General features: G+C 34.6%; 1 protein-coding gene across 2 annotated transcripts; it reads left to right on the top strand.

Annotated features, from left to right (window-relative positions):
• Positions 1–2,813: 2,813 nt before the first annotated feature.
• On the top strand, positions 2,814–12,766 carry LOC115981664 (histidine kinase 4). 2 transcript variants are annotated; one of them, XM_031103953.1, is made up of 12 exons: positions 2,814–3,073; positions 3,832–4,252; positions 4,540–4,773; positions 4,891–5,060; positions 7,594–7,812; positions 7,907–8,093; positions 8,187–8,238; positions 8,350–8,579; positions 8,898–8,996; positions 9,224–10,074; positions 10,441–10,944; positions 12,064–12,766. In XM_031103953.1, the coding sequence occupies exons 2-12, from the start codon at positions 3,908–3,910 to the stop codon at positions 12,323–12,325; spliced, it is 3,153 nt and encodes a 1,050-aa protein (XP_030959813.1). In that variant the 5' UTR covers positions 2,814–3,073; positions 3,832–3,907; the 3' UTR covers positions 12,326–12,766. The 2 variants fall into 2 exon arrangements, with proteins under 2 accessions (XP_030959813.1, XP_030959812.1); XM_031103952.1 differs by lacking the exon at positions 2,814–3,073 and having other exon boundaries at positions 3,108–4,252.
• The last annotated feature ends 9,163 nt before the right edge of the window (positions 12,767–21,929 follow it).

Here is a 21,929-nt window from a genome sequence, read left to right as displayed (position 1 = left end):
ATGTGGGCTATTCACTTTGAGGGACAATAATTACAATCTCACCCAGCCAAAGTTCACACTGCGGAAACTCTGTTAGAATGTTGCTCGAGTAGTTAAGCTTGGAGCAATTCTTAGCCAGAGTTTAGCTGGGCAAGGTATCCAAATCTCACTCTAAAATGTTACTGAATGCTTATACTATATTTACTTAGTCATGTTAAACTCTAAAAAACTCCATGGAGTAAAATAGAGCCATAAATGTCATAACACTTGGATGAAAGCTGGCCCCTAACCTATGAATGTTGAGCCTTCTAGTTAGGGCACCTTGACACCAGTCTCCTTTAAGAGCTCCTGAGGTATTGTGACCTTTATGGCACTGCATATGAATCAAAAAAAAAAAAAAAAAGAAGAAGGGGGAAATACACCCATGGCTTGAAAAACACTCCAAAATTGAAAAAAAAAAAAAAAAAAAGTCCCCTTTTGTTGGACTACAATGAGATCTCTTTTTTTTTAAGAGAGTTATAACCTATGGTGTCCATTCCTGATGATAGTTCTTTATCATCAAACCACAATGAGATCTAGAATATGACCAAAAAAAAAAACTCCGATTCTAGCAGGCAATGTTGGAATTTCTATTGCATTCCACCATTGACCCTCTAGAAAGTAGAAACCCTTAAAAATACCAAGATAATAAAAATATGAAATCTAAGGTCTGAAATTTGTTTCCAATAAAATCACATATATATATATATATATATATATATCATTCTTGATACATGTATGACAATATTGAGACATTCACCTCTGTTTCAAAAGCTAACAAGCCCAATTTTTAAAATCATATGAAAGATAATAAATGAAATATAACTGTCATCAGATGGATATTGTGGGGTGCTTAACTTCTTTTTCACACATAATTAAAACCCCCATAATCTAGCTCTTAGTTTGAAGACCTGTTTATATTAAATAAAAATAAATCAATTAGATATAGGCCACCAATTATTGTTCAAAATTCCAATGGTTGGTGGCTTACTCAAAATTTCAAATTAAAATCTCTAATGCATACAAGGAGTATGTAAAGAACACCTTCAAGCACACACATCGTATTCATGTTGCTAGGTGAATAGGGTCAAACAATAGAAGTAAAATTTTCAAACAATAGAAGTAAAATTTTCTCTCTCCCATAGGAGACTAAAGTTCAATGTCAACACCTACCATGATTAGCATTTTATGTGATATGATAGGACTCCCCCTTATAATCATGGGGAAGGTGCCCTCAACCAATGCACCCCTCCCTTACAAATCATTGGGGGGGGGGGGGGGGGGGATAATGTGATGTTAGGTACTTAGGTCACTTCATGCCTGCGTAGAACCCCACCAACCACCATTGAGGACACACTATATAAACCCATCTCAACCAGAGACAACAATGTGCATTCTATTACCTTATTTATAATTTTTCTTAAACTCATTCTATAGTTTTCTTTACTAGCTTAATCAATGAAGTGCCTTTGATGAACCCCATTTGTTGGTCTCCGACCTAACAAACAAGTCATTCTCAGCATGCATACTTCCTACCCTTAATCCTTATGACCAATTTGGATGGAAGGGGAGCCATTAAGGCGTTCAACTTGCACTTCATTTTTCCCAATTCTCACCTACTCGATTGTTTGAAAAACATGTTACTTAATCCTTTGAAAAAACAAAGAGTACAAATTTAAAAAGTAATGATTTAAAATTACGATTTTAGACCCATTGAAAACTGGCGCAAACTACACTACAAAATAAGCTGCTTCTTCTTCTCTCTCCATTTATTTATTTATTTTTTCTGAATACAAATTAGCTTCTTTCTTCCTTTAATTTTCCTGGCAAGTCAAAAATATCCCAAAATCTGTAAACTAATAATTTTAATGCTAGTAAAATTTATAATTTCTAGGCTGAAACCATGATAATGATATCATTAACTACCCGGCTTTAAATGAAATACATGTGTACTGTCGTTAAATCACATGTACATGCAATGATTAAACTAGAGGCTGTACAATCAAGAAAACAAAAGAGAAAAAAAGAGAGAAGAAGATTGAAAGTCCTAATTTATAATCATAAGCCCTATAAAACAATTCCATGAGAGGGTTAAATTTGAGATTTGAACAAAGAAAGAAGGGGCAAAGATGTAATTGAGATTGGAGTGAGATCTGGGCTGTGTGGCCATGTCATTCTCGCAAAGATTTGTGATTGCGATTTCTACCCATTCCCCACAGACTAAATTAAATCCCATTCCAAACACACCCTCCCTCTCTCTCTCTCTTGCCCCTTTTTTTTTTTTTTTTTCTTTTTTTTTTTTTTTTTTTTTTTTCTTTTTTTGTGTGTGTTAATTTTCTCTCTCTAACTTAAATTTGGAAAAAAGAAAAGAAAAGAAAAGAAAGGAGAACCCAGAAGTGGGACAAAATGTGAGTTTTTTTACTTTCCACTATGATACATAAAGAAAACAACATGTGTACAATTCTATTAACTGACCAACCAAAATTACGTTATGGGTTTTGTTATTATTACCCATTTTGAAGCTTTTATTGATATCTTCATATTAAAATAGATAAAGAACTTTTGGGGTCAGCCAGACCCAATTCTAGCTTCAAACCTATCAAAGATGTTCAATATGGCTATAGTTGTTCAATTTGGAAAAAAAAAATCAGCCATCAGTGTCAATGGGTTTAGCTCAGGAAATGGAAAAGAAGAGAGAGAGAGAGAGAGAGAGAGAGAGGGAGGAGACAGGGCGTGGTGTGAAATACATTATTATAAAGAAGAGGCCAGAGAGACATAGAGGATGGACTTTTAGAGAGAGAGAGAGAGAGAGAGAGGACCAAGGAGACAAGAGCGTATCTTGGAAAATCCTAAAAATTCGATTCAGTGTTATATATATTTTTTCTTTGTTACTTTAAAAAGCATAGGACAAACAGTTGAAGAACTCCCTCACATGAAAATAAAATCAAAGTATTATACAAAAACAAAAACTCTTTTCCTACTGTGTTCATTCATTGTACCTCTCTCTCTCTCTCTCTCTCTCTCTCTCTCCTCCTAGCCTAAGCTAGTTCTACAGGTAAACATTTTTTCTTACAACAATAACTACTACATCTCTGTCTCTTTTTAGAGTTGTTACTCTCTCTCTCTCTCTCTCTCTCTCATTCTGCTTCTGGGCTGTGTTTTTGCTTCGCTGTTTGCTGTGTGTGTGTCTGTGTTTTTATTTAAGGTTGGTCAATCTGTGGCATTTGGTTGATTATAATATAAGGAATAAAAGCAGTGAACGTGCTCTTCTTTGTCTGGTTGTTTCTAACTAAAACTTCACGCTTTTGATTCGAGTTGGAGAAGAAAACATTATTTGAGATTACACTCTGTACTTTTCTATTCTTTTTTTTTTAATCATTCAAAGGCCTAAGACAGAGAGAAACAGACCTTTTGACACACACTGTGAGAGGGAGGTTGTTCTTTGGAAAATGAGCTTTTTTTATTTTTAAGTTTTTCCATCTTTTGAGAACCATGCTTGTCTCTCAGAATTGAGTATTCCGCTTTTCAAATTCTGGGTCTTTCTTATACCTCTTCTCTTTCTAGTCTCTACCGTATAAATTTTGCTTGGTTTTTTTGGCTGTGGCCTTGTGGGTGTAACTTATGCTCTTTATGAAGCTTTGAATCACGCAAAACAATGCTGTAATGAAAAAATTACTTGTAGTTTACCAGTAGTAACCTTTTTCTTTTTCTTTCCTATATCAGAAAAAGGTGTGTCTGTAAAAATTGCCAGTACTTTATGAAAAGTTGGTATATATATGCGTATGCATGACTTGGGGGGTTTTTCTAGCTTAGATATGAAGTGGATATTAGAGAAACAAGAAGAAGAAGAAGAAAAAGCAAAAGAGTCGTCAGAGAGAGAATTGTGGTGATGGGTTCGAAGACACAGCAGAGTCAGACTCAACAGCACCACTCTGTGGCTGTGAGGTTGAACGAGCAAATGGGGTGCAAAAGAGGGTTCATTCAAGCCATCAGGGACTGGCTACTAACGTTGCTTCTGATTTGGATCGTGGTGATGGTTTTCTTGAGCATGACAGTGTACAATCGCATAGATGCTGATAACAGAGTAAGGAGGAAGGATTTACTGGTAAGCATGTGTGATCAGAGAGCTAGGATGTTACAAGATCAGTTTAGTGTTAGTGTTAATCATGTGCACGCCCTTGCCATCCTCGTTTCCACTTTCCATTACTACAAGAACCCTTCAGCAATTGATCAGGTTTGTTCTTGAATTTTAATCTAAACTTGTTAAGGTTATGTATTTGTTGCCAGTTTATTGAGGAAAATTTTGGGATTTTTTTTTTGACATTTCCTGGTGTCACTGAGTCATTGTTGCTATATAAATCAAAATATTAGCTAAATCTTAGTGAACTAAGTGTAGAAGATTAGTGGAGTTAATATTTCATTTTTTGAGGAGACCAAGACAGGAAAATAAATGGAATTTTGATTCACTCTGATTACTATCAAATGTAGTTGATTTTGTATGTTTAATTGCGAAAAATGCAGGAAACATTTGCGGAGTACACAGCTAGAACCGCTTTTGAGCGGCCATTACTGAGTGGTGTGGCCTATGCACAGAGAGTAATGGATTCAGACAGGGAAAATTTTGAGAGACAACATGGTTGGACAATAAAGACAATGGAGAGGGAGCCTTCCCCGGTGCGAGATGAGTACGCACCTGTGATATTCTCTCAGGAAAGCCTTTCTTACCTTGCATCACTTGACATGATGTCAGGAGAGGTATACTTCAGAAATTGTGACCTTCACTTTGCTTATCTTGTTTGGATTTCATGATATCGAGTAATATGTAAACTTGGTTCTTCATATGGCCTGCAATTTTTCCTTTGGATGATGTAGGAAGACCGAGAAAACATTTTGAGGGCGAGGGCTACCGGTAAAGCTGTTTTGACTAGTCCCTTCAGGCTTCTAGGATCTCATCATCTTGGTGTTGTGCTTACATTCCCTGTTTACAAATCCAAGCTCTCTGCGAGTGCAACAGTGCCAGAGCGCATTGAATCAACTGCAGGGTCAGTCCTCCGAGCTTGCCTTCCTGATTGGAATACTAAGTTAATTATTAATGGTTGGTTTAATGTTTTTCAGTGTCTGTATATGACAGTTCATGAACAGATTGAATTTAGATTAGATATAAACGATAGACTAGAAGACCAATCTAAATTGGTTTTGGGAATAATAGGAACAAGAATTTGGCATTCTATTATTGCTGGAGCTTTAATGACACATTTACTAACTTTGAAGTTTATCTTTTTTCTCCATGTGCTTTGTGGAAATGAAATCACTTGAATGGTGGCAGTAATTTGACAAGATTTCATATTGGAGATATAACATTAGCTGCTGTTGGAAGACTTTCATTATTATTTTTTCAGTTTTCACTTTTCAAAAGTAGGGTGTTATTTTCTTGTTTGTGGTTGTTTTTGTAGGTATTTTAGTCAAAATTAAGTCTTTATATGGTAATATTAACTATAAATTCCCTTGTAGAGTAGGTATGCCGTATATGAAGCCTTTAAAATGCTTACCAAGTTGTAAAATTAAAGTTCAAGTCACTTATCAATAAAATTTTAGTCAGCTTGTTTTCTCTTATCTAGCCTTATGAATCAGAGTGTTGTTAGGGTCTAGTAATGCAATAGCCCTTTTGTCGTAATCATGCTGTGAGAGTTGATATCAGAGCCTTAGCTTTACTTGCTAGGTCTAGTAGCCAAATGATGAAGCTGACAAGAACTGCTATGTTGACAACAATTAAGGGGTGTATACCATCTAGACTACAATTAAAGTTCAAAAGGTGGTGTTATGGACTTATGAATACCTATAAATAATAACTTCAAGTTGTGAGATCTCGCTTGTGATAAGCAAAAATGTAAATGAATACCTAGAAATAATAAATTCTTATTTTATTTTATTTATGGAATAGTGCATAAAGAAGATTGCACAGATTGGTTGAGTAATTTAGAAGACTATTTTGATTGCTAGGAGATCTGTGAAGAGGAAAAGGTAAGAATTGTATTAAATAAGCTAGACAGTAATTTGGGTGAATGTTGGGATGATTTACAAGAGTATAAAGTGCGTCAAGTTAAGGATGAAATATATTCTATTTTTGATAAAGAGTGAAATAAACATTGGCCTATTTCTTTTTCTTTTCCACTTATGATTATTATTATATGTTGTGTTATTCATGTTATGATTATGACCTGTGAATTGATATAAATAAAATGGTGGTATTGAAAATTTTCATTATACAACCACCAAGTCAAGATTATTGCGTATGAAACTGTTTCAGTAAGTTTCATATTCAAGCTCCAAGAGAAAACATTGATTTGGGGTTGACAATTTGAGGCCAAATTTCAAAGAAAATATTGATGATGCTGAACAAGATCAAGTCTTACCATTGCAAGTTGAAAATTACTGCATCAAAGAGTAAAAGATAAGGTTGTTGAGAACATTCACGAACAACTTGATATAGAAAAGAATCATGAGAAAATTATGGAAGATCTCATTAAAATCAAAATCAAAGGTGAGCCTATTACCCATGTGGCCATGTGCCCAAGTATCCGGTTGATTTTGTTAACAATTGTGCATCAATTGGCTTTATTGGAGTTGAGATTTTTTCAAGCTGGTTATTAACTATTGCTTGATTTATATCATAAAGCAATTAGGCATTGAAGATTGAACCTACGAATTTTTGAGCCTTGGATTGATCCCAAGCTATAAAACAAAAATTCAAGTAAATCATCAATAAATTTCAGTTAGATTACTTTCTGTCAACTGTTGTTCCAGATTTTTAGCATTGTGGATTCAAGATGTCTTAGAGTTTAGTTGTACAATAACCCTTCCTCCGCTATCATTATGTGCCAATATATTACATTACGATTCTCGTATCTCAGTTGGTTTTTGCTTTTCCTTATTTCTCCTATATTTATGAGTTTATCCAAATTTACCTTGTTAGCACCTACTGCCACCTACAATCATCCCCGCTGACGAAACTGTCTCCACTGCTGTTTTTACCCCAACCACAATTGCTGTTTTTAACTTTTAGCTTTTAAATACAGCTTTTAAAAATTTCATTTTTTCAAAATAAAATTGTACTTTAGCACATTTTCAACAAAAAAACAATCAACAAAAAGCTAAATAAGCTGATGCCAAAAGCACACTTAGAGCCTATTTGGCATCAACTTCAGCTTTTAGCTTTTAGTTTTTATGTAGAACTTTTTAAAACCTCTCTTTTTCCCACCTTTTTTCACTTTTTCAAATTTTTTCAAGGTACAAGAATACTTTAACACATTTTTAGCAATTTTTTTTAGCAAAAAGCTAAATAAGCTATTCCCAAATGGACACTAAGTGTTGTAAAGTCAGGATATTAGTTGGGTGTGATTTTATTCTGGTTAATTTCTTTTGCAGTTTGTTTCCCTTAAAGTATGTTCTGATGGTCTTATATTGGACAAGAGCTTAGAATTGTTGGCTTTCAGTTTTTCAACTTAATTTTGGACATGTTAATGTGGAAGTTTTGGCTAGATGCCTTTTTGTTAATGAAATTTTGATACAAAGCAGATATGTTGGTGGAGCCTTTGATGTTGAGTCCCTTGTGGAGAATTTACTTGGGCAACTTGCTGCGAATCAGGCGATATTAGTGAATGTGTATGATATCACCAACTCCTCTGATCCCCTAGCCATGTACGGTCACCAATGTCAAGATGTAGACATGTCTCATTTCCATGAGAGCAAGCTTGATTTTGGAGATCCTTTCAGGAAGCATCAAATGATATGTAGGTAAGTGCACCCAGTCATTGATCATTATTTTAGAAGGTAGATGAAGAGTTCCAGGATTTTTGACTCATATATGCTCATTTTGGATGTTGAGCAGATATCATGAGAAGGCACCTATGTCATGGGCAGCACTAACCACTGCGTTCTTTACGTTTGTGATTGGTTTACTGGTGGGTTATATTTTATATACTGCAGCAAGTCACATTGCTAAAGTTGAGGATGATTTCCATGAAATGCAAGAACTGAAAGTTCGTGCAGAAGCTGCTGACGTTGCAAAATCTCAGGTATTGTTCCCAACATTTTTGTAAAGTAGACTTCAACTCAGTTTACAAGCTTCAACCTTTTAATATGAGCAATTCTTGTGATCTTGTTGCCAGTTTCTAGCTACTGTTTCTCATGAAATCAGAACACCCATGAATGGCATCCTCGGTATGTTCCAAGTCTTCTTATTTATTTATTTTTCTCATATGATGGTGTCATGTTTTATTTACTTGAACACTTCGTATTGAATGATGAATTGTTATTATGTGTATTTTGCAGGGATGCTGGCTCTGCTTCTAGATACAGAGTTAAGTTCAACGCAGAGAGATTATGCCCAAACTGCTCAAGCCTGTGGGAAGGCACTGATAGCATTAATTAATGAGGTGCTTGACCGGGCAAAAATTGAAGCTCGCAAGTTAGAGCTGGAGGCAGTCCCATTTGACCTCAGATCCATACTAGATGATGTTCTCTCTTTATTTTCTGAGAAGTCTAGAAACAAGGGCATTGAGGTACGTCTACTAGCAAGTCGAGAGTATTAATTATCTTTTTGGTGGTTGGTGTGGTTGCTTGACCTTCTGTGAGGGAAAAAAATTCCCCCATTTCGCTTAATTTTTTTGCATTATTACATTTCACTCCTGTAGTTTTTGAATATGAAGTTCCATTTGTTTTGTTCTTCTCATGTTTAAACTGACTCTCTCTCTCTCTCTCTCTCTCTCTCTCTCTCTTACCTTGGTGGGGGTTTTGATACCAATGACTGGTGCTCATGATGCTTCTTCACATTTTACAATTCTTTCATCTTGGATATGTAACCAATTGGGGAAGTGAAGCTGGCAGCGTTTGTTTCTGATAAAGTTCCTGAAATTGTTATGGGGGATCCGGGAAGGTTCAGACAAATTATTACAAATCTTGTGGGAAACTCTGTTAAAGTAAGTGGATCATTCAAGATTTAATATACTATTATGACTAGTTGATTACTCATATTGTTAATTTTACTTTGATTTATGATTTACTGTACTGGTGGTTTTATGGTTTTTGCCAGACCCAAATAAAACTTCAGCGTAAACTTTGCATTATTTGATTTTTTTCCCACTACTGAATTCCTTCCCCCCCCTTGCAAATCTACTTGATATTAATTATATTGAGCATGTGGCAGTTCACTGAACGAGGACATATATTTGTTGAAGTCCATCTAGCTGAACAAGAAAAAGCCACTGTAAATGCAGAAGCTGATACTTGTTTGAATGGAGGATCGGATGGAGGTGTATTTAAAGCTGAAAATTGTTTGAATGGTGGATCGGATGGAGGTGTATTTAAAGCTGAAACTTGTTTGAATGGAGGATCAGGTGGAGGTGTATTTAAAACTGAAACTTTTTTGAATGGAGGATCAGATGGAGGTGTATTTTTATGTGGTGGACATCAGTTTAAAACCTTAAGTGGTTGTGAAGTTGCTGATGAGCGGAACTGTTGGGATACCTTTAAGCATCTAATTGCTGATGAAGAATTTCGTTCTGATGCTTCACATAATATGTTGAATACTAATGAAGCATCTGAAGACGTCACTTTGATGGTATCCGTAGAGGATACAGGGATTGGTATTCCCTTATCTGCTCAGGATCGAGTTTTCATGCCCTTTATGCAGGCAGATAGCTCAACCTCTAGAAATTATGGAGGAACTGGTATAGGCTTGAGCATTAGTAAGTGTCTGGTTGAGCTTATGGGTGGTCAGATAAGTTTCATAAGCCGACCTCAGGTTGGTAGCACATTTTCATTTACTGCCATTTTTGGGAGGTGTAAGAAAAATGCATACAATGATAAGAAAAAGGCTAATTCTGAAGATTTGCCTTCTGGTTTTAGAGGATTGAAAGCAATAGTAGTTGATGAGAAACCAGTTAGAGCTGCTGTAACCAAATACCATTTAAATAGACTTGGTATCCTGGTCAAAGTCGCTAGTAGCATCAAGATTGCTGTTGCTATGTGTGGAAAAAATGGTTCTCTGACATCTCGGTAAGTTCTTTTATTTTTTTCCTTTCTTGTCTTCTTCCTTGTTTTGAATGTAAAATGCATCTCAATCTTTAGGCAAAGCCATGTCAATGATATCTCAGGTGTCATGGACTAAGAAAACTAGATTTTAGTAAAAGGATTCACTAAATTTCTGAGAGTGCATTTCAATAAATAACTTGATTGGACAGATTAGCAACCAAAAAAAAAAAAATTTTGATTGAATCAAGGAATACTCAATTGTGTTCATATAACAACTCCTCAAGAAGTTTTTGAGTAAAACCGCACCCCTCAAATTAGAATTCTGTGACAAATCTGTTGAAATTATAAGATTCAGTTTGTTGAGTAAAGCTACATTATTTACTATGACAGAAACTTCCAGCCAGATTTAATTCTAGTTGAAAAGGATATATGGGTCTCTGGTGAGGAAGGTGGTCTAAATTTTCAGCTATTGGACCGGAAACAGAATGGGCATGTGTTTAGTTTGCCTAAGATGATTCTTCTAGCAACGAATATCAGTAATGCTGAATTTGATAAAGCAAAGGCGGCAGGATTTTCAGATACTGTCATCATGAAACCTTTGAGGGCAAGTATGGTTGCTGCATGTCTTCAGCAGGTGCTAGGGATAGGGAAGAAGAGGCAACAGGGGAAAGACATGCCTAATGGAACTCCTTTCCTGCAGAGCCTACTTTGTGGCAAGAAGATTTTAGTGGTTGATGACAATATGGTTAACCGCAGAGTTGCTGCAGGTGCACTAAAGAAGTTTGGAGCTGATGTAGACTGTGCTGAGAGTGGCAAAGCTGCACTGACGTTGCTTCAATTACCACATAAATTTGATGCCTGCTTCATGGATATTCAAATGCCAGAAATGGATGGGTATGTATTGAAATTCTTGAATGCAATCTATATATTTAGCTTTTTATTGTTGACTAATATATGTTCTATCCCTAAACTTTTAAAAGTAAAAAAATAAAATAAAATAATTGAAAGCATTGTGATGAGCATTTCAACTGTCTTGAATTAGACTGTTGCTACATATCCTAACTTTATTATTTGTTTGGTAGTTGTTTCATTAGCTTCAATTTGACTGATAATGATATTGGAGAAAAATACTGAGAGATAGAACAGAGAATGTAAGATCAGGATTGAAGAGGGTGTTGTTTATGGAGGAAGCTAGTTGGTGGCAAAAATCACGGGATTTGTGGTTAATGCATGTATTTTTCACCATTTGGAGACAGAAATATGTTTACTGAATCATAGCTTTAGTTGGTTCAATGTGTAACCAAATTTCTGCATGATAATGATATTTAAAACTTCTTTCTGAAAAACTGTTATAATTTTTAGCACCAAACTCATTATTTACCCCAAGCTTGATCATAAGACTTAAAAAAATTTCTCAACGAACATGTTAATTGACCAAAGTCTTAATTATTCAATTCAGGCTATGTGATGCTTATGCTTAGTTGGCTTTAACAACTCAATTTGTATTATGTTGTAGCATTTTTTTTCTATTATGTGATTAGTCTCTTACTAGATTAACTGATTAAATTCACCATATCCTTATAGTTTAAACTTTTGGAAGAATCATTTATTTTTCATCATAATAGAGCAGGAGGTCCTGGGTTCTAGCCCTGCCTCCACCTTACCTCCCATTTAAAAAGGCAATTTAGGCTCACAAGTGAAGGGAGAGTGTTAGGTTAAATGATTAAATTCACAATTTACTAATAGTTTGTGAGAATCGGTAATTTTTCATCTCCAAATAAACATTTTGGGCTATTTGGTATTAAACCCCTTTCTAGATGATATCTGTTCATTCAAGGACTTGAAATGTTTTAGGTGCCTAAAATTAAGAGTTCCTATATCTTTATCTTATGTATAAATAAAATATTATGGCATTGGAATGAAGGAAAATGTGGAAGGATATAAGTCTTCTTGAAGTACAATTCATTGGTACACTGACCTCAACAAAGCTGTATATTTGTCCTATAATTGCAGGTTTGAGGCAACCCGTCGGATACGCCTAATGGAGAGCAAAGCAAATGAGCAAATGAATGGTGGAGCCATAGATGAAGGAGCTAATCGAAAGAGAGAGTGGCATGTGCCAATATTAGCCATGACAGCCGACGTGATTCATGCCACATATGAGGAGTGCTTGAAATGTGGGATGGATGGATATGTCTCGAAGCCCTTTGAGGAAGAGAATCTTTACCAGGCAGTTGCCAAGTTCTTCAAAGCCAAACCCATGTCAGCCTCATAACAAGATCTTCCACTCATGTAAACCGGGCAAACCTAAAGTGGCAACACTTGAATGGGCTGAAAAGTACCAGCAATTTTAATACTGCTGGTGCACTTCTCCCTCAGATGAAAGGCAACAGTTGGCGTCCTTGAATTTGAAGATTCTTATCCAACATTGTTTACAGGTTCAGCCAATCAATTCTAACCAACTTCAGTTTAACATGATTAGAATTCGAGTACATACTGCTATAAAATTCTTCGTCCCCAGTTGAATGTATAGAGCCTTAGACGGGGAAGGAGCCAAATTGTGTAAATCATATATATATTTTTGTATGCTTTCCCTGGAACTTTCTTTTGAGAAAGTGTCTCAATATCTTGATTCGTATAAACTGTGTTGTACAAGACTTTGGTCGATGAACATTTTGTATGCTGAGAATGAAATTTTTTCTTATTATTGAACCTAGATCTTAATATGATGTTTTGTTTGAAAACTCCATATATTATTTATTTTTGACAAGGGAGGGAATAAGATGTTTTGGGAGTAAATAAGTAGGGAAGTTGTAAGAAATGAGTGTTCCCTCGTATACATCTCATTTCCTCTCACCTAAACTTCCATATAAGAGGATAGTATTTTCACTCTTTTTTTTTTAAACTTCCAAATAAGAAAATAAAAAGAATATTTTAAAATAATTCTTTTCATCCCATTCATTTTCATCTTCAAAACAGAGTGTAAAGAAAAAACTGGTCAAACTTGTTCTGAAAAGGAACTAGGAGATAACAATAATACTCCATCAGTAGCAAAAGGTTAGGGTATATAGACATAAAAAAACTAATATTCTTAACTAGACATTGCTTTATATTAATTATTAGGGTGCCCCAGTTTATAATCTTTAATAATGGTAATATTCCACGAATTAGTGATTTGGTATTTATCTACATTCAGCCTTTCTTCTATGTTCTGAATCCTGACTAATGAGTTCGAGTTGACTCTCTATGGTCCCAGAGCCATTCGCTTGAGTACACTTTAGAATTCTAGAGTCTGTCCCAATAAAGAGAGAGATTTATAAAGTGTTCAATTAATTCTTCTGTCAATAACTTCCACTTGGGGCCAAATCTTTTTTATTTTTATCTTTTTAAGTTATTCCATCAAGATGTTTAGGTCAAAATTCTAATCGATTGGACTTTTTAGTGTTTTTTTTTTTTTTGTGAGAAGCCAGACCAAAGGCCTGGGAATTTATTCCAAATGACTTTTTAGTGTTTATTACACATATTTTGTTACACACTTTTACACACGAAAATTGTGCTGAAATTATAATTGGAAAACATGATTTTGAAGTTGGAAATCGTGATTTAAAGTCACAATTTTGGAGCAATTTTTATGTGTAAAGATGTGTACAACAAGGTGTGTCAAACAAGTGTTTTTTTCTTTATCATTAAGCCCCAAACTCTACTGCTATTTCTTCCATGACTCTAGTGTCATTAGTGCTTTTATAATCAAGACATGTTTAGCGATGTTTAGATTTAGACATAAATTTTACAATTTCTTATATGCTCCGACAAGAGCCATATATATCCACATTGCCGAAAGAATGTTACAACACAAAACAACAAAATTTAAAAATGACTAAATATAAATTTAGATCAATGCAAAGAATTACCCTAGCAAAATAAGCCACAAATGGTTTTTTGGGGTTTCATTTCTCTCTTTCTTTTTTTTTTTTTTTTTTTTTTTTTTAGGGATGAGTGGTTCTGTGAAAATTAAAGAGAACAATGGAGAGTTAAAAGAAGAAGTGGAAGCGTAAATAAGGAGAAAAGAGATAAGGAGAAAATACACATGGTTCGGCTACCTACCACACCACTAAACGCTAAAAGATTAATATCTTGATTTACATGGCTTGATAATACATTACAAGAGACCCATGTTTATAACGAGATTATATATAATAGTAAAAAAAAAAAAAAAAAAAAAAAAAATTGAATTGCATTGCATTTTAATTTTCTCAATTCCATGATTCTCTCTAGCAATCAATCCCATTAATTTTCTCTTATAAATCAATCCCTTGATTGGTCTTCATTAACATGGAAACTGAAATATACTTTCCAACAAGTTTTGTATTTCTTATTTATTTTCTCAGGTAAACTATATATTTCGTCCCCAACCTTTATTCTGTATTTCAATTTGGTTCATAAACTCTTAAATGTGTCAATTTAGTTCATAACATTTTGGTAATATGTCAAAATAATCCATATCGTTAAGTGATGGATAGAAAATACTGACGTAATTAACGGCTCAAATCAAATATTGTTTTAAGGAAAATGCTGACAATGCGCCATGTGAACTGCCAACTCATCTAATATTTGACCGGCTACCCGGTTAAGTGAGTCTTAACTCTCAAGTCCTTGTCCCAGTCGTCACCTCTGCTGTCCTCTTCTCTCACGGCATCTCCCACTTCGCTAGCAATGAAACAAGTTTCTCCTAGAATGTTCTTTTCTAGACCATTGAGAAACTCAGTCCCAATTAAGCTGCACAATTAAATAAATCTGATTAGTAATTTTTTTTCTTTTTCTCAATACCCAAACAACGAAACAATCTAGCATTCCATGACCATAATCATTAATTTTGCTTCAACAGTGTAAACAACTCATTTCCCAGATCCCAAAAATCATAATCAACTCAACTAAGAAAATTTTCATAACAAATTCACCTAAAAACTGATCCAACAAAGAATTACGAATTTTTAAACGTCGATTCTACACAAAACATACCCACATATCTGAATTGGAACAACTGGAATGTCGCTACAACCCCAAGGCAGACCCAATATGCATAGCAATTGATGGGTGTGAGATCATACACATTAAGATAAACTGGTATTGTTCCCTTCTTCTCCTTCTTTGGTAGAAACACCAATATGCACAACATTCTTCAACGACCCACCACGCCCCAAATATGCTATTTTCACATAATTTTCGAGGGGCAAATTGGAAGAGATAATCGAAAATTCTTAGGTATATTTCTTCTTAATTAGTTTTTCACTCGGAAGAAGAATCTTGTAATTCTGACTTGGTCTCAGGAAAAAATATAAATAAATAAAAAAAACATTCTGACTTGGGGTCTTCATTTTTCTTGGTTTCGGAAGCCGAAAGTGTCATTTGTAAACATCAACTCTACCTGCATGCCGTTTGAGAGAAGAGGATAGCACTAGTGATGGAATTTTTTTTTTTTTTTTCCAAATAACATTAAATATCAAAAAATTTAGTTAGTTGTCGCGTTGCAAAACAATGTTGGAAACTAGCATCTCGAGTGTTTAAAACTCAATTTCTATTAAAACTCGAGTTCTAAGATAGAAATTGAGTTTTAAAGTCTTGATTTGTAAAGGGTGGTCGCTCATTGGATAAAAATCTAGGTGGAACTCAAGTTTTAAAGACTCGAGTTTCACCATTTTCAGACCCAGCTTTCTTCATCTCTGTTCTTCGTCATTGGATCGTTCTTTGTTCTGGGTTTCTTCATCTTCCTAGGTTTCTTCATCTGCTGGGTTTATTCATCTTCGTCAGATCGTTTTTCCTTCTTCTTCTTCGTTCTTCGACGGCAGATCTGAAGACCAGATCGTGCCTCTTCAAATCGTCTCTTCGTTCTTCCTCTTCAGATCAGATTGTGTCTCTTCAGCCTCTTCAAATCGTTCTTCCCTTTGTTCTTCTTCAGATTTGATGTTCTTCAAGTACAAAATTGAGTCTTTAAGACTCGAGATCTATGTGGCATCATACTACCAACTCACCAAGTGGGAATCGAGTTTTTAACCCTCGAGTTTTAGATTGAAATCGAGTCTGTAAAACTCGATATGCTAGTTTGCAACTTTCTTTCAAACACATTTTAACTTACGATATACTTCCTCCTCACTGTGCTAGTCTGCACGTTCCCTCACCAGTGATGACTGGGAGAGGGACTTAGTTAGGTAGCTGGTCAAATATGAATAATGCTAGAGATACAAAAAATTTTATAAATTATTTTACAAATTTTTTTACAAACTGTTGATGTGGTGAGTGATTATTGGTAAATGAAAAAGTGATATTAATGGTGGACTTAGATGAAAACCAATAAGAGGGTAGCCACATCAATATTTTGTAAAAATATTGTAAAATAGTTTGTAGCTATAGCATTACTCGTCAAATATTTTATGTGATAAGGGTAAAAATATAATCTGACGAGCCTCCTTTAAATGGGCCTAATGGATCCATGTCTGTGGGCCGATAGAAGGCAAGCCCAACTTGTACAAAGGCCCATACAGTAGAAACCGTAGATGGAAATTACTTGCGACACACATTTAATCACTATAGAATCCCCAGGTAGATGGAATCCTAGCATGAGGAGGATTCCGGAAGATACACACGTAAATAAAGATCTTCTCTACAAGGAAAGTGTCTTGTCCATCACGTTTGAGACTATTTAAAAGGATTCCTATAAAGGAAAAGACTTTTACGTCAAGAAAGAGAAGCCAACCTTCTACTACTATAAAAGCCCCAATACCCTCACGAATCAAGGTACACATAATTTACCCTTCTTTAGTACTCTAGAGTTGTGAGAATAGTTCTAACTTGACCTTCGGAGGGTGTTTGGTCGGCACCACACCGGTGCTCTCTGTTAGATCTTTTCTCTTTTCTTTGTAGGTATCGTTACAAGCGTGCAAGGATCATGTAACTCACTGGTGATATTTACGGCATCATCAATATGCGTTAGGATTTTATTTGCAAAGTTAACAGTCCATGTGGCATCTTAGATAGCATAAAAATAATATTTTATTTGAGCCATTAGCCACATCAGTAATTTCCATTCATCACATAATGACAGCTACCATTTTGACACATTATCAAAAGGATAAAGACTAAATTGACACATTCGAAAGTTTAGGGACCAAATTGACATATAGCGAATAGGTTAAAGACCAAATAGGCCGTTCATCCTATTTCCTTTCTTTCTTTCTATGTGTGTCTTGGAGTGGTAAATGGACTACAAATTAGGATTACCAAATGCCAGTAAGTGATGCAGGTTAGGCAAAATCAGACTCCAATCACCGCCAATGCGAAAGAATGCTAAACCTATTTCTCCATTCAGTAAAGCCGAAAGAGATGAATAGGGTCTGTGTTTTTTCATGTAAAACCTGTTGGTCGTAGACATGCAACTTGTTATCAATCAACGAGTTAAATCCTTAAGTGTAGATTCAATTCAAATCGAAATAGTCATAATCTTGAGTGTGTTTTTATTTAGTAGACTACCTTTTTATTTTTATTTTTTTTGAATAAAGGCAATAGAGAAATTTCTACTATATCCCTATTTCGAGCTTCTATGGCTACAGCATGCGTAGCTGTATTGCACATTTTTGGGAACATATTGCAAATCAACTTGGAAAAACCCTTGACTCATCTCTAGCATCCTAAATCAGATGGCTAATGTTGGAAGAATAGGTAATAGGTAAGTAAAAAAATAATACCAATGGTAGGTTGAAATGAGAACCAACAATAACTTGCTACTTAGATTTAATTGTGAAATTATTATGAAACTATTTTGATAGTAGCACAACTCATGTTGGAATTACTATGATTGGCTGATTGCCAGGGGTGGCATTATGTTCAAGCTAGGGGGTTCAAACGAACCCCCTGTCCTGTCAATTTTTTTTTTTTTTTTTTTAATATTTTTTTATATTTTTTTTTTATATACATATATAATTTTTTTTATTTAAAATTGACCCCCTATAATAAAAATTTGAACACCTTGATCCAAAATTTTATTTAAACCCAACTGAAATATATTTGAATATGATCATCTTAATGCTTCTTTCACAATATTTTCACAATAAAGGTCATGTAGCAAGTTGCAACTGTTTTTTATTTGGACCTACAATTGACATTATTTTTTTATCTACGTCTAACAACTTGCCAACTGGATTTTATTGTAAAATTTTTGTAGAAGTATTGTGTTAGTAGCACTACTCTTAAAATATTTAATTTTATAAAAAATTAAAAAAAAATGTTTCAAATTTTTGCTCATTTTTTATTATTATTATTATTTAAAAAAACCCTCTCTCCAAGACTCTAGTGGCTTACTTTGCTTGTTAGACAGTGAAATGAAACTATTTTTCCTTGCACTTTTCTTCTTCATAAGCAAAAAATTACACCACTGTTACAAGCAACGGATCTCTATCTACATATGAGATTCTTTCCTCATTTTCCTTATCTCTCGTTCTCTCTTCTATGTTTTCTTAGTTTTTCTCTTTGTTTGATCAAGTAGTTTGATAAATGCTTTATAGATTTCCAAGTCAAAGAAGTCTTTTAGGTGCTTGCTAAAATTCTAAGAGATTGACCACGTGTATGATTAAAAAGCCATACTTCAAAAGCAAAAGCTTATATTAGTCACTATTTTTTTCTTAGTTTCACATTTACTCCTAGTCCTGCTCCTAGGTGTGTTACTATTCTTCTTTATCATATATTTTTATTTAATTGATATTACATATAAATATAATAAGTATCTATTAATTTGACAAAAATGTATGATTAATTATTTAATTATATTTATTATACATTCAATAGTTGTTGTCTTACCAATCTTTAAATTATTAATAACTTTTTTAGACTATCGTACAATATAGTTGTATTATACACTAAATTGTATTCAAAATACTATTTTATATTATTGTATATAATATGGAAGTTGTCTATAGAGAAAAAAAAAATTATATATCATTTTAGTTTTTACTTACCCTCATGACAAATCTCTAACTCTGCCATTACTAACTGTCTTAGAAAAAAATCTTGAAGCCGCCACTGCTGATTGCAATGTCAAGAACACCTAACGAGTAGTATACCCTCAACAATTGAGTTAACCATTCCTTGTTGGCCACACCATGGTCTAGCCTTTCTCACACTAATTCATGGCCAACTTGTTGATTACTGAAGGTGAATTTTGACCACTCATAACCCAAGCCTTTCAAAGCATCAATCATTCAAAAGTCATGCATGTGGCATTCCGCCCTCGCATTGTTCGGGGAGACCCAACCCATACCCGTCCTATGGCCAACCCTACTTATTTCTCCTTTATAATCAATATTTTATTAAAATCACCTATACACATGCATCACGATTGCCATATTACATTGCCTATGAAGTATAAAACAATCTAAGCAGACCCCATGATTAAGCTGATAAGCTCTATATTCTCTTGCTTATCCATGAATCTATATGATAGAAAAATGTAACTCCCCATAACGATGTCCACTTCCGATATCCACATCAATGCTAACACACTCCCTTTGTCTTCTTTTCTCACCGTTAGAGCAAATGACATTTCCAAACGGATTTATTTCTCAACCTCTTTTGTCCCTTTTCTATGTGTCTTTTTTCTAACACAAGAAGTTATTCAAATAATTTGTTGGGAGGTGCACGGCACCTTGAAGTCTAGCCCATATAGGACTTGTGTTTAAGCATTGAAGGAATCCTATTTCCATTAGAAATAGGTGCATTTTTGCACAAGAAGTCAAAGACTCCTATTCCTAATTATAATGGGGGTGTCAGGTGGCTTGAATGCTTTTATATAAAGCTTGCGCATGTGCTTTCACATATAGAGAAAAAAGAGAGATTCAGAGAGACTAAAAAGTGAAACACAAATTTGAAGCCGACTAAAGGAAAAATATTAGCGCTTTGTGCAGCATTAAGCGAAAAAAGAAAATGTGAATTTTCTTTTGCTCAAGACATACAAGGAAGATAAATTGGGGTTTTCTCTAGGATGATTATTTGGATGCTACAATCATAGGGAATTGAAGTATTTAGAGGGGAAGATCTTGCTACTAGGTTTTGTGGTGACATTGTATTTGTTTCTAGATGTATTATTGTATTTTCTCAATTTATTGTGAACTCAGGTTTTGGGTATAACCTGACTGTTATAATCTCTATTTTATTATAGTGGATTGATTCCAAAACCTGAGTGTTGTAATCTCTATTTTATTATAGTGGATTGATCGGATTTGCCTGGTGGTTTTTCCCTCTACACTGAAGGGTTTTCCACGTAATTTCTTGGTGTTCTTGTTGGTTGATTCTTTTATTGCATCCGTAGATTTCTATTTTCTTTATTGCTTGGGTTATATTTAATTTAAGTCACACATAGATGGGGATTTATCCCAACATAATTTTGATTAGTAAAATTTAATTTTCAGATTAATAGAGTAATCTGCCTCCAATGTTACTATGTTAGCCTCACCCATACTTGAGTAATTAAGGTTCTAGTGACAAGTATTGAGCTTTTGGATTGTTTAGAAATGGCTTATGTATGTTTAATTGGTATTAAGGTGTTAATGATGTTAATGTTCACAAATCCAAATCCCAACAGCTTCATTCATGGGTCCGGTTAAAGGGTGCCCTTAGGCTTCGTTTAGGAGTTCATAAGGGAATGAAATGAAATGGAAATGAATAATCATAAAGGAATGGAAATGAATGTATTTAAGTAAGGGAAATGAATGAAATGTATTTAAGTAACCTTGTTTGGATATTTAAAATAAACGAATGAAAATGAATGGAATGTAAGTAATCTTGTTTGGAAGTAACATAGAGGGAAATGAATGAAATCATTTTATGATACTATTATATCCTTATTTCAAAATAAAGGGCTGAATATAAAGGGATATTTTAGGAGTTTTAGTAAAAAATTCATTAAATCTAGTGTCATTCCCTCCAATTCCTCCCAATCTTGGGGAAAATGAAAATTTGAGATTTTAAGGGTATAGAAATGAATGAGTGTTCCCTCTTACCCATTTCATTCCCTCTTACCCATTCCATTCCCTCCATTAAAGCTCTATTTGATAGTTCATAAGGAAATGGAATGGAATGATCACAAGAGAATGGAAAGGAATGGAATGTATTTAAATAAGGGAAAGGAATGGAAAAGAATGGAATGAAATGAAATTAAGTAACCTTGATTGGATATTTTAAAATAAAGGAATAGAAATGAATGAAAATGAATGAAATGTAAGTAATTTTGTTTGGGAGCAATATGGAGGAAATGGAATAGAATCATTTTATGAAAATATTACTATTAGAGCATCAGCATCCGGAAATGCTATCTCATCCCATTTTACCATTCCAAAAAACTACTTTATCAATTATACCATACCATTTTACAACACACCCAACATCCCAAAATTCTATTTTTTTTCCCATTTTATTTAAATATGCTATTTTATTCTTTTTTTACTATCTCTCTCTCTCTCTCTCTCTCTCTCTCTCTCTCTCTCTCTCTCTCTCTCTCTCTCTCTTTCCTTTTCGTCTCTCTCCCTCAACCTCTAGCACAAGAACAGATAAGAAAAAAAAAAAAAAAAAAAACCAGCAAGGTCTCTCTCGGTCTAAAACATCACCACCATCATAACCCCTATGGCAAAACCACACCATAACCCCCATAGCAAAACTATCACATCAGCCACCTATTGATCTAAACAAACCCAATCAGCACCCATAGCACGCCACGGAGAGATTGGCTCCGTCGCGAAAGCTCTGCACGAAACTGAGAGATTGGCTCGTGTCGCTCCAAGCACAGGAGATTTGCACGATCTCAATGGCGGCGACGGACCGAAATCCATGTCTGGTTT

Source organism: Quercus lobata, chromosome 3 (genome assembly GCF_001633185.2).
Source record: "Quercus lobata isolate SW786 chromosome 3, ValleyOak3.0 Primary Assembly, whole genome shotgun sequence".
NCBI lineage: Eukaryota > Viridiplantae > Streptophyta > Magnoliopsida > Fagales > Fagaceae > Quercus > Quercus lobata.
The sequence above is the reverse complement of the archived record's forward strand: the minus strand, read 5'-3'. Positions and strand labels throughout refer to the sequence as shown.

Excerpts from the sequence above, each read along its gene's own strand:
- LOC115981664 (XM_031103953.1), top strand. The coding sequence starts at position 3,908 with ATGGGTTCGAAGACACAGCAGAGTCAGACTCAACAGCACCACTCTGTG. Across the intron at positions 7,813-7,906 it reads AAGCATCAAATGATATGTAG|ATATCATGAGAAGGCACCTA; the intron begins GTAAGTGCACCC and ends GATGTTGAGCAG. Across the intron at positions 10,945-12,063 it reads CAAATGCCAGAAATGGATGG|GTTTGAGGCAACCCGTCGGA; the intron begins GTATGTATTGAA and ends CTATAATTGCAG.